Consider the following 16,814-nt stretch of genomic DNA (forward strand, 5'->3'; position numbering starts at 1 on the left):
TTTCTTCAAGAGTAACTTTATTCTGGGCAGGAGACGTGACAGAGAAGGAACGAAACCAAACATTTATACATATTCGAACAAAACCACTGAATAAACAAAAGCCATTATTTCTTTACTCAACTCTGACAATTCCACCCTCTCCTTCCACATATGTACAAAAATGTTCTTTTAGTATTTGTTTTCCTCCTCACATTATGGCAACCTACTCACATCAACATAGAAGTGGGTTTTCTGGCTTGGTTTGGGGTTTTTTTTGCGGGGGGGTTGGTTTTTTTTTCTAACATCATGGCACTTACACAATTCTTTTACAAAAATCTGGATTACAGAGCTGAATGAGTCCACTGCCAGGCTCCTTTACTTCCAACAGTCATTATTACACATTATGCATAAGCCTGAGAAAATGTAAACAGTAGGATTCTAAAAACATTTTGCATAAAGATGCTGCTAAATATTAAAGCACAAAGTAGCAGGTTACATAGGATAAATTCTCAGATAGCGCTGCTTGTCCAGATTTCAGTATGAGACCTACATCTTTTCCATATCTATATTGCACACACAGACAGCACAGTAAAATACATAGCTCAGTCAACTCAGACCTTACTCGAAAATAATTTTTTCCAACTTCATTATGAATTTTCTTGATTAAAGGCTACAAGTGCTGCCATTATACTTTGCTAATTTTCTGTCCCACCAAGTTAAACCTAGCAGAAGTGATTCTGAATATCAAGATTAGCAGCCTTTTTTTCCAAAATAAAGGCTTTAATTTGGGAGAGGAGGAGGTAAGCCAAAATAAAAAAAGCACTACTACTTTTTCCAGCCTGTTTGCTGGACCGATCAAACCCTGAATGCTATTGTCAAGAAAATCTCTGCAGGGTTGATAAAGGTTCAGAGATTACAGGCCAGGCTCAGATTCATCCTGTATCACTTTTAACACATGGAGTAGCCCCCATCCTTAGTGCAGAGATCCAGGCATCTCAAGAGGGTTACTAAGTTCTCAGGTGAACCAAATTTCTCTTGAGATGGTTCTCACTCACCACTGGTTTAAAGAGTTAGCTCACAACAAAGGAGCTGATGCTTAGGTGCCTGCAGCTAGGTAGGATGAATACAAGCCTCAGCAGCCTGTTCTTGTGACTTGTTCATCTCCTGCTTCCAGTAGTAGAAATTCAGTGTATGCAACAGTTAAATTGCCTACTTAGGTCTAGGAAAACTTAGGACAGGTTCAGGGTGTTCCCCTCTTGAGACAAATTATTCAGTGATAAAATAAATTAAATGATATCTAGACATAAATACAGATATTTATTTCCACCAAGAGAAGCAACTTTCTTTCCAGTTCTAACACAAATTTACATGTTTCCCTTTCCATTTACCCAAAGGCACCATCAGTGTGTGCCATAGAAATCAAATGGCTGCTTTAATTTACTGCTATGCATTGGCATCACTGCTTTGGAAGCAGTTAGGTATGGTTTGGAGTCTACTCGCTATGAACAAATAACGGAGTAGCTCGACACATAACACATCCTTGGCATATGTAAGTCTTACATGCGTACTTTTTTTTAATGCATAGACCCTTTTGCTCCCTTTTTGACTCGTACTGTCTGTCTCACTGTGGACCGAGCCCATAATAGCAAACAGTGAGCGGTGCTCCTCATGGTTCCCCCCGTAGCACTGAGCCAGCAGCCTACTCTAGGGTACAGTTTCCTCCAAGTCCCACAGGTTCTCTACAGGAGTACTGAAAAGGCCAGCGTGCATTACCAGTCTCCAGTCCACAGTGGCTGCCCCTTGTGGGGTACCGGCAGATCCCACGGAGAGGGTCTCACTAACACACTGTCATTCAGCTCCTTTCAAATGGCTGGATGCTGAGAACCATACCTGTTCGGATCCCTTTAGACTAGGTTTAAGTCTGACAAATATACAATTTGCCCGATCTGTTCATAAAATGAGCTCAGACAGGTGAACATTTCTGTACGCTTCTGCAGGAAGATGCATTTTTACGCACACTTTAGCTTTGGTGGTGCTGTTCCAAAACACAACTATAAAAGGTGTTCTCCCACAGAACTGTTCTTTCTTCTGTGGAAGGATGTGCAGGAACATCCAAATTCTGGCTGTGATCTAAACTAATCTTTTGCTGACGGCTGGACTCTGGCATTCCTTTCCAGAGCAGCATTAAACCAGGCAATGCAGCGATTTTCTCTTCCCTATAACCTGATAAATAATTTTCTCTCATAAACTGAGTTAAACTGCTCTTTAAACAGCTGTATCAGTTTCTGTGAAATCAACTACAATTTTAGAATGTTTTTTAGCAGGACCAGGTAAGGTTCCATTTTTTGCAGTAGAGCCTGGAGGACTAATTTACAGAAGCTGACATACTCTTCACATTGTAAGTGAAGATGTATTGAAGAGAAGAACTATCTTAAACTGACTAATTTCCTTTGGATTTTTTTTTCCCCACAAGTGATTTAAAGCAGTTGTGAAAATTAAGTCGGCTGCATAGATATTGTTTCCTTAAACTCTGCTGCTGGTATATCACTAATACTTTGTTACTCTGAAACCAGCTTTATAATTGTTAATACTGTCTTAAATATGTCTTCAGATCTTATATTCCCAACAAGAAAAAAAGAAGAAACAATCTGATTTTTCTCCTTATAAATCATCAGAACATTTAAATGAATTTAACAGAGGTAGGTCCACATTCTATTTCAAAGTGAACAATGCCAAGAAGCAACTCTGAAGCAGGACAAAAGAGCGCTGTGTCAGAACACAGATCTACAGAAGGGTTTTCACCCTTCACCGAACAAGGAGATTCCCCAAATTTGGTTAAAGCCCAAGAATGGAGCTGGAACGCTGGAAGCAGTCCAAAAACTCCTTTAAAGGCCAAATAAATGAAAAATAAGAAGCACCCCCCCGACCTTCAGCAGTCTCTGAGTGCAAATGAGAGTTTAGACTGTTAGTCACTCATTCCTTTGATGTCAGTACAAAGCAAATGAGCACAGGACAACAGAAGCATGGCATCAAGATGTGGCTTCGCTGAAATTATACAGCCTTATTTAGCACATAAACTTCAGAAAATGTCTAATGAATGCCCCTTCCTCAGTACTTCTCTTCCACTGCAATATTGCACCACTTTGCTTTTTTTTACCCACTTTTATAAAAAAATTGATTCTAATAAAGGAAAAGTTCAATTTTTAAAAAGTTCATTATAAAAATTTATCATATAAAAATGCCAAACCCCCTAAGCCATATATACAAAATGTATCAGATTTATGAAAATAACCGGACCCAATTATATAACAAAACAATTTATACAAAAAGGTACAAGACTGCATTCAAATTAATACAAATAAAAGTAAAAAACCCTTCAAAATGACTCATTCATAGAAGATCTGTTTCTTTCAAATTTACAGGTATATAAATCAGTATCAAATTGTCTCATGTTAACAACCATTTAACGGGAAACACGCACTGGTTCAGAGAGTATTTCCACACGTCACCGGTGAGCACCATACTTTGCAGACCAGTCAACACGCCCATGGATTGGCTGAGCTGGTGGGGGGAGAGGCATTAACCTTGGTGTGCTTTTTGTAGGCGAGTTGAACGATGGCCGCCCAAGATGCGGTCTTACTGACTTCAGAGAAGAATAATCTAAAGGACAAAAGAAAATGCCATGAGATAACAGTTCAGTGAGTAGCTGTTCATATTGAGCAATAAGTGGATGCAGGTCCAGCTCCTTATTTCTTCAGGATATAAGCCTCCTTTTTTAATAGAATTTGTTGATGTGAAACAATAGTGGATCCAATCCCTAAAACCTTATCAGACAAGGAGTATTTATATCATGGATCTCACAAATGTGAATTCTGTGCCAGCTCTCACAGCAACCTCTAGGTCCCACTGAAATATGCTGTGGATAAACCCACGTATATCATAAACAAAGTAGAAATAAACCAAATCCTTCTCCCTATGGAGTTCTGCAAGATTACAAACTGTAGTTCCAGTCAGTCAAATATTTACAAACAAAGTAAAGCAAAGATAAATAGTTCAGTGCTGCATATATACAGCATTACCAGAGTAATGAGCAAGGGACCAAGACAACTTTGGTACTATACTTACTAGAAGATGGATCCACAACTGGTGCCAACTGAACCCTCTGCCCAGCAGAGCCTACTTCCTTCTTCAGAAATGAAGGGACATAACCACTAGTTAGACCACTTGATCCTAAGGGCCCTGAAAGAAATGGCAAGGAACACCTGAGCTCAAAACAATGGATCTCCCATACTATCAACAGATGACAAAGGTGTGCACAGAGGGGTCATACTCAAGATCAAGCCTCATCACAGACTGATGAAAACGAGAACTTCATTGAAGACACTAGAAATCCACAGATCCCATATATACCTGCGTTCATCAGACTGTCATCATCAGACTGCATTTAAAGATGAAAGGGAAAAAGGGTACAAATTGTACTACTAAAAGGGCAATTTCTGCTTCTCCCTAACTTCTCAGCTTTTTCAAGGTTTCTCAGAGCTTTCTGAACTTAGGAGTTCAGCTGGAATTGTCTTGTTTGACTTTCAGCAGCTGGGTTCTATGGATATACTCACTCCTGATTTCTACGCAGTGAGTCTGGGGCTCTGGTGCCACTCAAAGCTCTTACTGAAGCCAGTAAGAACCCAGCTTAACTGGGATAGATTAATGTTCCAAATTCATAAAGTCAACTAAAAAATTTGTCCCTAAGATGAGCAGGAACAGATTTGACCAACCTGTAGGATAAGCCATAGAAATTGGAACAAAAATAGGTATAAATAAAACAGTGCAGATGGACACTATAAACAAGTTAGCATGCACAGATCAGATCCACTGCATGTATGCCTGTAACATACTAGAACACTAGAGCAGTGCCAAAGCATATTGTGGGAAATGATGGTTGCAAGTTAAAAAGGGAAAATCTAATGATATATGATGCTGCTACAGAAGAAGCAAAAACTTGTAAAAGAGCCAGGAAGGCAACTTGTGCTATGTATATAAAGGTTCTCAGGTAGTTTAGCCATTTACAACATCCTCCCACCTTCACTCTTCAAAGAACAATTTTCTGATTAAACCACATCCAAAATTTTAAGGTTTTTTCTTTTTAAACCAGTTTCTAAAGGCCCAAAACGTTTCTGTTGAATCTTGGACCAAAGAAACAACATATGCAAAACAAGTACTGCGCTGCAGAACTGTATCACATGAAAACCTGAAGGCAAGAGTTAGACAGGAAATACATAGACACAATCTTAAAACATCAATATGTTTAAGTGTATCTGGTAAAATCTAATGTAAAAATCTACAATGAAATAACAGGGATTAAACACCTGAAATACCAAATGCCCCAAAAACATGAAGAAGAAACACTGAAGAGTTTTGCTTTTCGCCTTAGTTTTTCAAAGCTACAATTATATCCCTATTTTAAACAGCATCAATTAAAAGACATGATAACAGATGACTGATTTGCTTTATTCACATAACAAGACTGGTGTATATGGCTAGTTTAATTTAGACCAGCTTCCTCCTCCATGACAGCCATTTATGCACCAGCTGGGCTAAAATAACATGGAAACCTGAAAATAGGACTTACACAAACAGATGAAGGAAACTGAAGGCAAGATGAAGTATTTCAGGTCAAACAGACCTAAGCTGTCCAATCTTCTATGCATATTGTACTTCAAACCAGACTTTTGGGGATTCATTAGAAGAAATGACTATGTTTCAGTTTAAGGTAGTCTCCAAATCCAAGGAACAGTGCTCATAACATATTTTGACAGAAAGACCAGGCATGGTAGCAAGTATCTTTGGAGCTGACAATGTATCAGAAATGGGTGGCCCTGAAAAATAGCTGTCTGGAATTACGGGAACATCACCTAAGCGCAGCTTCTTACCTGAATTCATCCTGTTAATACTTCCTCCCAAACCAGATGCTTTCCCAGGCAAACCAGAACTAGGCCAGGGATTAGACAGAACAGACTCTTTGTTTGAAGTGGAGACTATGGTATTCCTTGTGCTTATTCCTATTGCAAAAATGCAAAAATTACCATGCTGAAATCTCTGTTGTTACTCAGGCTTGCATTCATTCCATCTGATGCACAATCTTAGAGCAGATGTTCAATTCAGCAAACTTAACTAAAACCTTCTCACTCTTAACATGCCTCTGGGTTACTTCCCATCCGCTCATATGGGAACACTATGACTTGACATAGGCCCTAATCCTGCAAAGATAACAGTGTGAGTAGTTCTGCTAGCATCAATGGCTGCTGATATCAAGGGACAAGACCCTTACACTAAGGCCGCAAATATTCTCAAGTTGTAGAAGGTAAACCTTGCTATGTAAATGAAATCTATGCTTTGCATCAAACACAGCATTTTACAGCTTTAACCTAACAGTGACAAGATAACTTGAGAGTAAATAACAGTAGATTACATTTGTCGTAGTACTGGACTCTTCTTTGGTGTATCTACTGAAACCACAGACTGTGGCAGGGTACCTAACATGCAAGGATGCACTCACAATTTATGGTAAAGCAAAAGTAGGCTTGGGATCACGTGTTTTACAACCTCCTCCAGTAATACAACTTTTAGCTACCAAAACTCTTACTTAAGTGATCCAATTTGAAAGTCATTGCAATTAATTGTTTCAGGAAAAAAGACTGATTTTACAATCATGATACCTTCTTGTTTACTTAATTTATTTTGAAGTATGAGTACTACAAGTGAAGGAACAGCTAACACTTCCTTTATAAACAGAAATGATGAAAGAGGATACATTCATATTCAGCTCATTTTAAATACAGGCAGACATGTTGCCCACCTCCTGTACTCATCCTGCCTCAGCACTGGTCTCAGTATAGCAGAAGTTGACATGAAGACTGGCAGGCAATTCCTCTATAGAGACATGGATTTGCATTCTACTTAACTCCAAGCTACAGCAGAGCATACTCCCACTATCAGTTAGCTTCTGTTCATAATATTATATACTTATGAGGTAAACATAGGGCACTTTCTTTCCCAGTCTAAAAGACCAGTCTTATCCTTCTTAGGGAAACAGGGAATACTTTGGCATATTTTCTAACACACTTCAAAGAATAAGAGTATCCAGCAGGAAGAAGTACCATGAATCCTGCCCCCTTCTTGTAAGCAGAATTTATCTCAGTTGCTAGAATGTAGTTTGTATCATTGCCATCTACATTAGCAAAGCTCTTGCTCTCCTCATTTTCTTTAAGCAGTAGCCCCACTCCACAAGCTCAAAGGATAAAGCCTCGTGTACCAATGACTATTTCATATTGCTGTTGGAATTACAGGAAGAAAAAGAAATAAGTATTTTTTACTAACCAGGCAGATACCTAGAATGTCTCAAGTAGTGTTGCTTTGCTGCAGAAACTCGCAAGGTGGGAGTGTCCTGCCGTGGAAAGGTCACATGGGAAGGTGCACTGCTGCCAGAGCCTACAGCATCCACAGGCTTCAGGTCCAAAATGCTTTCAAATCTGTAATCCCAAAATTGCTACACTTAGTCCAATCCTTATAGCATATGTTTAGCCACAGTTGGCCTTCCCATCTCCAGGAACCATTTCCTCATACTGTGTTTGCTACAGCATAAACATACAGACAACAGGGAATATTTTCAGCCTGAAGACATGTAAGTGCCCCTGAAAATCAGATTCACACCTCTTGTTCCCTTATAAATACATTTTAAAGGTTTTATAAATCACTTGTTTTTTCTCTACTGTGTATGATCCATGGAAACTGCAGCTTAGAGTCACCAAAACTAGTTTATATGCATGGAATATGTCAAAATGGTTCATATGTGAAATAAAAGTAGATACTCAAAAGACCAACTTGGGAAGACTTAAGCTAAACAATTTTCAGTGGGGAAAAAATGAACAAGGAATTGTATAGAAGGGTGCACTGCCCATCAAAAAACGCCTTGCAATTCAAAGGTCAGCATCCAACAAGCAGCCAAGGCAAAGCAGGAAAGAGACAAGCTGCATGTCCTTTACTTGCCTAGATATATGTTTCTGGATCCATAGAAAGCATAAAGAGCAACATGATGAGAAGTGAAGCCTAAGGAAGTAAGACCAAACAGCACATGGACATAAAAGAAACAACTTACCTACAAAGAGTTTCATCACTCTGCCTCTTCTTGTTTTTCAAGTCCACCCTGGTGATGGAAGAGCTGAAATCAAGGTCTTCCAAGTCATCCCAGTCTTCAGAACTCTTCACTGTTCTAGCAAGATGTCCCCATCTTCGCCTAGTTTTTGGTTTAAGTTCACCATTTATATTCTCAGTCCCAGCAGATGTTTTCTGTTATAAAGATTGAAAAGAAACAAACCCATGCACTGACACCATAAACCAGGTGACAGAAACAAAGAGGACTTTTTTTCCTGTCTCAAAGAGTAATAGTGGTAGTAGTGCTCTAACAGCAGAATCCTAATCTTTCACTAAACGTGCTAAGAACACAACCTGTAGACACTACTACCTATCTTCTGCATTTCATCTTATAATAAAGTAACTTGCACTGACAGAATAAATTTCTCAAGTCTCAATTCTAATTCTATTTATATTTCACTATACAAACTCCCAACCAATTAGCTCACGCTCAGTTTTTATTCCCTGACCCATCTTAGGAGTACAAAATGGCATACATGTTCCTGTTTCCACAAGCCTGTGCCTAGACATTTACGAAATCTATTTTTCTTGCAGGACAGCACAGGTACAAATTTGTGTCTCTTCAGCCACTTAAAGTATCAGTACATTTCAACCTTGTGTGACTCTGTATGTGGCCAGTACAGACCCTATTTAAGACCAATGTCTTAGCAGCAGCATTCACACTCTCTGCTCTTGTAATCTATCTCATGAATACCGCCTCCTTGTACTATCAACAGAAATGGTAGGTTTTTATGCTGAAAGAAGAAACTGTTGTTTTCCACGGCCAGTGTAGAAGCCCAAAGGGACTACTATTCCCAGTCACACAAACTGGATGCCTTAAATGGGTGAAGGCAGAATCCCCCCTCTCCCTCATTTCAATACTGTTTAGCTTAATACTTTTCTCTCTGGCATCGATCTCATTAATATTCTGACCACTGTACATCCTTTCTACCTGTATGAAATCACAGTAACATCCTTTAAGTGCTGCTTTACAACAAAGGGAAGAATAAAATGGCTTTGAAATGAGAAATCAACTTGCTTGTTTTATAGCAACTGGATTTAGATTTCAACAGAGTTAATTCCACTTTCTAGCAGGAAGTTATAGCTATTCTTTATTCCCATTTCCTGTCATTTTAGTAAGTATAAGAACCTTGAAAGAGAACAAGAAAAAGAAACACAATCAAGGAAAAATCAGGAAGTGTATCTTATGCTAGATGGACCTTTACCTGCTGAGGAACCTTATTGTGAATTGCAGGCAGAAGAACCTGGTTAGACTTGTCCTCCTGTAAGTAGTTACTGTGCTCAGCCCCAGAGTTGTCTGTCCTATACGGGTATACCAGGAGCTGAGAAGACTGGCTTTGTTGAAAAGGCCTTGATGAAATGCGAGTGTGAGGTTTCAGAGGCGGCTGTGCTGGGGGGACAGGTTTAATATGCAGAGATGATTTATTATGCAGTTCCTTTTGTTTCCCCAGTTCCTGAATGCCCAGAGCATGCCCAACCTGGAAGTACGGATATCGAAGTGCCTAAAACATAATGAAGATGTTAGGATCCAACTTAGAAAATGCAAGTTTTTAACTTACCCTAGCCCTATGTGACAGTGCAAATTTAACTTTCTCTGGCGTGTGAAAAAGCAGAAGACCCGTCTCTCAACACCAGATTCTACTGAGCACAATCCAATTCAGAATAATGCTGCAATAGTAGAAAAGTTTCAACAGATATCAACTTACCAGGACTTAATACTGAAGTTAGTCAGTATTTTTTGCTTTTCAACACCTTTGAGAGTTTTCCATCTATTTTAACTGCTTTAATTAGCTTTAAAGCTTTTTATTACAATTGGTACTGAAGGCCTGATATAATCACAAAGGTTCAGCTATGGTCCTACTGAACTAAAGACAAATTTGAACCCAGTATCGCATCTGTTTTTCAGAAAGTACCCTGCTCATTTCAGTAGTTGGGTACTACCACTACAGTACTGGTATCTGCAATCAGTGGCTACCATCATCAACATCAACTGGACCATTGTACATGCAACACATATGCTATGCTTACATACAGGATGGTGGGACATATCTACAGAGCAAATGATCTGAGATTGCCCTGCATAAGCTAGCTTTTTACCCAGCCAACAGTGGGCTCGACGAACAGACAGCGAGGTGGACTGAAATCTGGCTGAACAGCCAGGCCCAGAGGGTGCTGATCAAAGGAACAAAGTCCAGTTGGAGGCCAGCAGGTACCAGTGTACCCCAGAGGTCAATACTGGGGCAAATGCTGTTCAACGTCCCAATTAATTATGTCAATGGTGGTGCAGAGTGCACCCTCTGGAAGTTTACTAATGACACAAAACGGGAAGGAATGGCTGATATACCAGAGGGTTGTGCTGCCATCCAAAGGGATGTTGACAGGCTGGAGAAATGCGCAGACAGGATTGCGTTGACCATCAAAGTCAACAAGGGTAAATACCATGACCTGCACCTGGAGAGAAACAACCCCATGCACCAGTAGATGCTGGGGTCAACCATCTGGAAAGCAGCTTTGCTGAAAAGGACCTGACAGACACCAAACTGGACATGAGCTATCAATATGCCCCTGCAGCAAATAAAGCTAATGGTATCCTGGGCTGCATTATAGTGGGAGTGTTGCCAGCAGCTCAAGGGCAGTGATCTTTCCCCTCTGCTCAGCACTGGTGAGGCCACACCTGGAGCTGTGTCCAGTTTTGGGCTCAGGAGAAAGAGACGGACGTAATGGACAGAGTCCAGAAACGGGCCACAAAGATGATTAAGGAACTGGAACATGTCATGTATGAGGAAAGACTAACAGACTGGGACTGTTCAGCCTGGAGAAGAGAAGGTTCACGGGGACCTTACCAAAGGATACAAATACCCAAACAGAAGGTGCAAATAAGATGGAGCAAGGCTCTTTTCAGTGGTGCCCAGTGATAGGACCAGAGGCAATGAGTACAAACTGAAACACAGGATGTTCTCTCTGAACATGAGGAAACACTTTTTTACTGTGAGGGTGACAGAGCACTGTCACTTGTTGCCTAGGGCAGTGGGGCTGGACCAGATGACCTCCAGAGGCTTCTTCCAACCTCAGCTATTCCGTGATTCTGCGGTTCGCCCCAACAACAATGAAAGAACAGCATCACAGCCTTCAGCCATACATCCTACCTTCACTCTGCTGCTGTTCACAGTGACTGGACTATACTTAATTCAGGTATACTTATACACACTGCAGCCACAGATTTGATCACTGAGCACACACCCCATGCAGTTGATGTTGTATACAAAACACTGATTACTCTCTTTTAATTACTCCCCTTTGTCTTTCAAATTATTCTTGGCTTCTGCTCTTCTCCCTTCTAAGAAATGCACCCCTGAGCAACTGTTAAATGACTGTCTATAAAAGGTGTCTTGCAGTGAAAGGAAGTGTCATATGCAGGTGTGAGAAAAAGAAAACAAAACCAAACCTGACTAGCTGTTGGCCGCTTTTTGGGGTCCCACTGCAGCATGTCTCTCATGAGCTGCACCGCTTCACTGCTAGCATTAGGTATGAGAGTTTTTAGGTTGTTAGGTACACACTGAGGCCAGCGAAAATTCATGGAGGCTGAAAGCTGGTAGCCTTCAGGCCAGTCATTCTGGAAGAATGAGATTTCCAGTCACAAATAAAGTTCAGTGGTAAAATATCACAATGCCTAAGTACACTACCATATATTTTCCTATCAGTAACAGACAGCTTACTGTAATACTATATATAGTATATAATATATACAATATAAATATATAATATATATAATACTATAATAGACTATATTAAAGATTTCAGTAGAAATTTTCACATAAAACCTCTGGTGAGAGATTAGTCTTGCTTTAAATCCAGCCAAGTCAAAGGCACAAATGGAATCAGGAGACAGGAGTCTTGCTATGATTCCAGTTTCTAGCCTCTTAAACCATAAGTTTATACACAATGTGCAAGAGATAATGAAATTTCCACCTAATGAAATCACAGTCTAAGGACTTAGGTGTTCAGGGGTCCATTTCTCCTCCATATGTCAGGTTTTATAGCATAAATACATAATGCTTATTTCACAGAAATTAAGTTTTAGTTTAGTTTACTATATCTGAGATCAATACCATACAATAGCAGTAAGTGTGAAAATTGATTATTTTTATGCTTACTGCTATTGTGCCATTCTGTATTGTAGAACAGCTCTAGTACTATTGCAGTGTGGAATGTTACTTTAGCTACCTTCTTTGGTGTCCCCAAGACTTGGCAAATTTTGAATATAGTATCAATTTCACTGGCGCCTGGGAAGAGAGGCCTCAGTGTGTAAACTTCTGCCATTATACAACCAACAGCCCAAATATCTATTGGAGAGCTATAGCTGGTGGATCGCAGAAGGACTTCAGGAGCCCTGTACCTGTAAGAGAGGAAAAAAAAAAGCTAAACATATCTCAACAATCAACACAATTCAAGCAGACATACATGAAACCATTCAGTTCTTCGTTCTTTGCTGTTGAGAGCAAACACCTCTTAAAAAGTTCCTATCCTCTCTTATCCTATACATAAGACGACTTTTTTTTTTTTTCTAGAATGAAGAATTAAAACCTACATACGCTTTTATAAGCTCTCTTACACTCTTCTGACATGCAGCAATCCCAGCATGTCCCATTGGCCTTACCAGGCTCCTTTTTTGTTCCTGTGCTGCTGTCATCTGTAAACTGTCTTGTACTAACTGAAGCTCTTCAAATTATGCTAAGCTTAAATAATTTTTTTATCAAAAGGAGGCACCAAAAGTGGTATTACATCCAGCACAAATACAGTACTTTACTTCTTTAAAGGTTCGATTATAAGTTTCACACAACATAGGTGAATACCAGCACTTACCATCTCGTGGATACATAATCGGTATAAGGAGGTCTAGATCGGATTTCTCGGGCTAAGCCAAAGTCTGCTATTTTCACAAGTTCTGGTCCCATGCAAAGGAGATTTTCAGGTTTCAAGTCTCTGTGAAAGAACCCTAAAATTCAAATGAAATATTGATGTGCGTTGCAATGCCACCCCAAGCTGTAGCCTTTATTTTCGACCTGGATTCTTTTGCTTTAGTCTTTATTGCTGAAGCTTGAATAGCACAACACAGAGTGCAAAGTTTTTTATGATCAACAGAGCTAGTCAATATAATGGTTATTCAGTCAGACTGTGAAGAACAGTATATGTAAGTTGACTATCTTATAAAAATTCAGAGTATTCAGTCAGATAGCTCCCTTTTAAGTGATGCTTCTTTAACATAAAAAAATACACTTTAATTTTAATTTCATTCTAATTGTATTTGAAACTGCAATGAAGACATCAAAAAAATTACTTTAGAAGTTCCTTTAAACAGAATACAAATTAAAATATGAGGCAATTTTTTGGCACCTTGAAACCTCTTTTTAAATCTGAGAACATAATAATCTGCAAGCACTCAGTTACTCATTGCCCTGTCAGAGGATCTCAGTGTGCTTTTTTAGTATTATCTGCATTCAGCAGAACTTGATCACAAATGAACATTTGGCAGGAGCTCTTTCAATACAAATGAGAGAACAAGGCTAGAATATTACTGACTACCATCTCTGAAATCTGCTTCCACCCTTAGTCTGGAAAACTGTAATCATGATTCTTTTTTGCAGGCATCTAAGAGGACAGTTTCCTATACACAGCACTCTCTGTAGTACCTCTCTAGAGCTCTAGGACCTCCTTTTCAGAGGCTTTCCAACAAGCTTCATTTTTTCCCTGGCCTTGAATATGCTCCCACAGAAGACAGAATAAATATTCACATAGAATGTGTCTATGTTGTCCAGTATATTAACTTTTGTTTGTTAAGATTAATGCATGACAGCATCAAAGACATAGTGCTGTAGGTATCTACCAACCAGCAGATTATGTTCTTCCTAAGTATATTAAATAGATGTTCTGGTGCCAGCTTGAAATACTGCCTCTGGAAGGTACCAGAGCAATTAATGCTGTTTGTAGCATTTAGTACTTCTGTATTTTGCTGAACAGATGTGCAATGCATCAATAGAATGCTTCTGAGGAAATTTATTTCATGGCAAATGTGTAAAAAGAGCAACTGATTGTGTATTCAGATATGGAAAAGATGCTTAGAGTTTGGATAGGTAAAGAACATAAAAAGTTTCCTTGACAAGCATTTCTATGCCATACAGGAGTAGAATACAGAAATTGAGAGGAAAAAAAAAAATTCATGTGATTTTTCCAGAACTGTTGAAGAGAGAATCTTGGGACACCCAGTAATACACTGTAAGCCGCAAGACCATCAAGACCATCCTGTCAGACTTGCCAAGAATTTTCAGATCTTTGTAACTATGGATTTGCAACATGTTCACAGAAATACCAGTCTAGGGTGTAGCAGGTCAGTGAACAAGACAGTTTCAGCACAAAATTGTTCATTATTTAAAGCTATAGTAAGTTAAATAGTAGTAGAAGGTATTCTGAAAGGTTGTGAACCATTTGACAATTTATATATTAAAAAAAGGTGGCTTAAATTTTTACAAAATATTTTAAGACAGAAAAAAAATACAGTTTATTTGTATCTCACTGGAACAGACTGGAATTTCTAGCTTGGTTTCAGAAGAGTATCCAGGCACTATTAGAATAGAGAATAAAGCCATTAGCTTGAAAATATTTTGTAAAACAAAGTTACATGTGTTCTTCAAGTAAACTGAAATGCTGGTCCTACCAGCCTTTCACTTCCAGAACTTTGGCCACTGATGTTATTTCTCTTCTGATAACCCTGAGAGCTGACCAGCAACATATACTACAGTACATTTAGCAGGCAGAATTGAACAGGGCAGCAAAATGTGGTGAGGAATTTATCATTAATTTTTTTATTAGTTAAATGGGTCTTGTTAGTACTGGCTGGTACATCAGCTTTAGCTTTTATCATTGTAAAAATTAGTTTGAAGGCCATGCAAATGAAAGTTGCCACTCAGACTTCATTACTTTAAGCATAGCTTACAGAGAATGTATGATTTGAGTATCTGTGTGTACCTTAAGAAAAAGCGTAATTTTTCCTTTATTTTCAATCTCAGGGGACCTCTAAATCTTTCAAGAAATGTGCCCATTAATGTCAGATGAGTTTTAGCAAGTGGCAGCTGCTAGTATGAGAAAGTAGAAATCTATAGAAAAGAAAGTGAGCAAACCTCTAGACTACAGTATCAGGCAACTGTAAAATACAGTTATTTTCAGTAATCTGACTCTTCTCATATAGTGCCATTCTTTTGATCACTGCCTTCAGTAAAGTTAGTAATGTAATAGCATACTCATTAAAAAACTTAAACAGCCACTACCTTGCTTCAAGACAAAATGTTTACAGCTAAAATGTAACCTACCATGCTTATGAATAAATGCAAGGCCTTGCAGGATCTGATACATAATATTCCTAACTGTAGACTCTGGAAACAGTTTGTTTCTGTGGGATAAAAGAAAAGGTATGAAACAAGTATTAATGATTAAGTTCACACATTAGCTTATGCTACCTAATGACCAAAGATAAAAGGTAAAAATAATAACACTCTCATGTAGTTCATTTCTCCAATAAAATTCAGACAGTATTTCCATAAGTGACACATCATATTAAGACTATGTGATATCAAGACTATGTGGGACACTGAACTAAAAATGGGAAAAAAATAAAAAGAAAGAAAAAAAGAGAGTTGGCCAAACTGAACAAACCTTAACAAAGAATCATAGAATGGTTTGGGTTGGAGTGGACCTTAAAGATCATCTAGTTCCAGCCCCCTGCCACAGGCAGGGACACCTTCCACTAGACCAGGTTGCTCAAAGCCCCATCCCGCCTGGCCTTGAACACTTCCAGGGATGAGGAATCCACAGCTTCCCTGGGCAACCTGTTCCAGCAAATAACCATCCTCAAAGTCAAGAATTTCTTCCCAACATCCAATCTCAATCAGTTTAAAGCCATTCCCTCCCTTCTCACTACATGCCCTTGTAAAAAGTTCCTCTCCGGCTTTCTTGTATGCTACCTTTAGGTACTGGAAGGCTGATAAAAGGTCTCCCCAGAGCCTTCTCTTCTCCAGGCTGAATAACCCCAGCTCTTCTTCATAGGAGAGGTGCTCCAGCCCTTTGATCATCTTCATGGCCCTCCTGTGGACTCACTCCAACAGGTCAATGTCCTTCTTACGTTGGGGGCCCCAGCAATACTCCAGGTGGGGTCTCGTAAGAGTGGAGTAGAGGGGAGAATCACCTCCCTGAACCTACTGGCCATGCTTTTTTTGATGCAGCTGAGGATATGGTTGGCTTTCTGGGCTGCAAGTGCACATTGCTGGCTCATCTTGAGCTTCTTGTCTACTACCAGCATCCCCAAGTCATTCTCCTCAGGGGTGCTTGCAATCCGTTCTCCATGCAGCCTGTATTTATGCATGTATTTTGCTTCATGACATGTACAGGTCATGAGGCACGCTCCTCACAACAGTGAGAATTCATGTTAATTTAGTGCTTTTCGTGCAACAGTTTCTTCTGGACTCTCTTCTAAAGGATATACAAGCCATATTTTTTACTTTCCCTTATTATTATCTAACAGCTGATGTAATACTCCCTTCTCTCCTGTTACCTGAAAAAATAGACTCATCTGCTAC

At 39.3% G+C, this 16,814-nt stretch overlaps 1 protein-coding gene across 6 annotated transcripts in view; it reads right to left on the reverse strand.

Annotated features, from left to right (window-relative positions):
- The window catches only part of CILK1 (ciliogenesis associated kinase 1), a 26,111-nt gene continuing 9,297 nt past the window's right edge, over positions 1–16,814 (reverse strand). For 5 of the 6 annotated variants that reach the window (XM_055809409.1, XM_055809410.1, XM_027787756.2 and 2 more), the window contains exons 5-14: positions 15,552–15,631; positions 13,051–13,183; positions 12,412–12,583; positions 11,633–11,800; positions 9,393–9,689; positions 8,132–8,322; positions 7,354–7,505; positions 5,907–6,035; positions 4,105–4,218; positions 1–3,639 (exon numbers count right to left, since the gene is read on the reverse strand). In XM_055809409.1, the coding sequence (XP_055665384.1) occupies positions 3,485–3,639; positions 4,105–4,218; positions 5,907–6,035; positions 7,354–7,505; positions 8,132–8,322; positions 9,393–9,689; positions 11,633–11,800; positions 12,412–12,583; positions 13,051–13,183; positions 15,552–15,631 (1,591 nt within the window). In that variant the 3' untranslated portion in view covers positions 1–3,484. The remainder of the gene's footprint in view (positions 3,640–4,104; positions 4,219–5,906; positions 6,036–7,353; positions 7,506–8,131; positions 8,323–9,392; positions 9,690–11,632; positions 11,801–12,411; positions 12,584–13,050; positions 13,184–15,551; positions 15,632–16,814) is intronic. The other variant, XM_055809413.1, reaches the window with a different exon arrangement.

The sequence above is a fragment of the Falco peregrinus genome, chromosome 7 (genome assembly GCF_023634155.1).
Source record: "Falco peregrinus isolate bFalPer1 chromosome 7, bFalPer1.pri, whole genome shotgun sequence".
Lineage (NCBI taxonomy): Eukaryota > Metazoa > Chordata > Aves > Falconiformes > Falconidae > Falco > Falco peregrinus.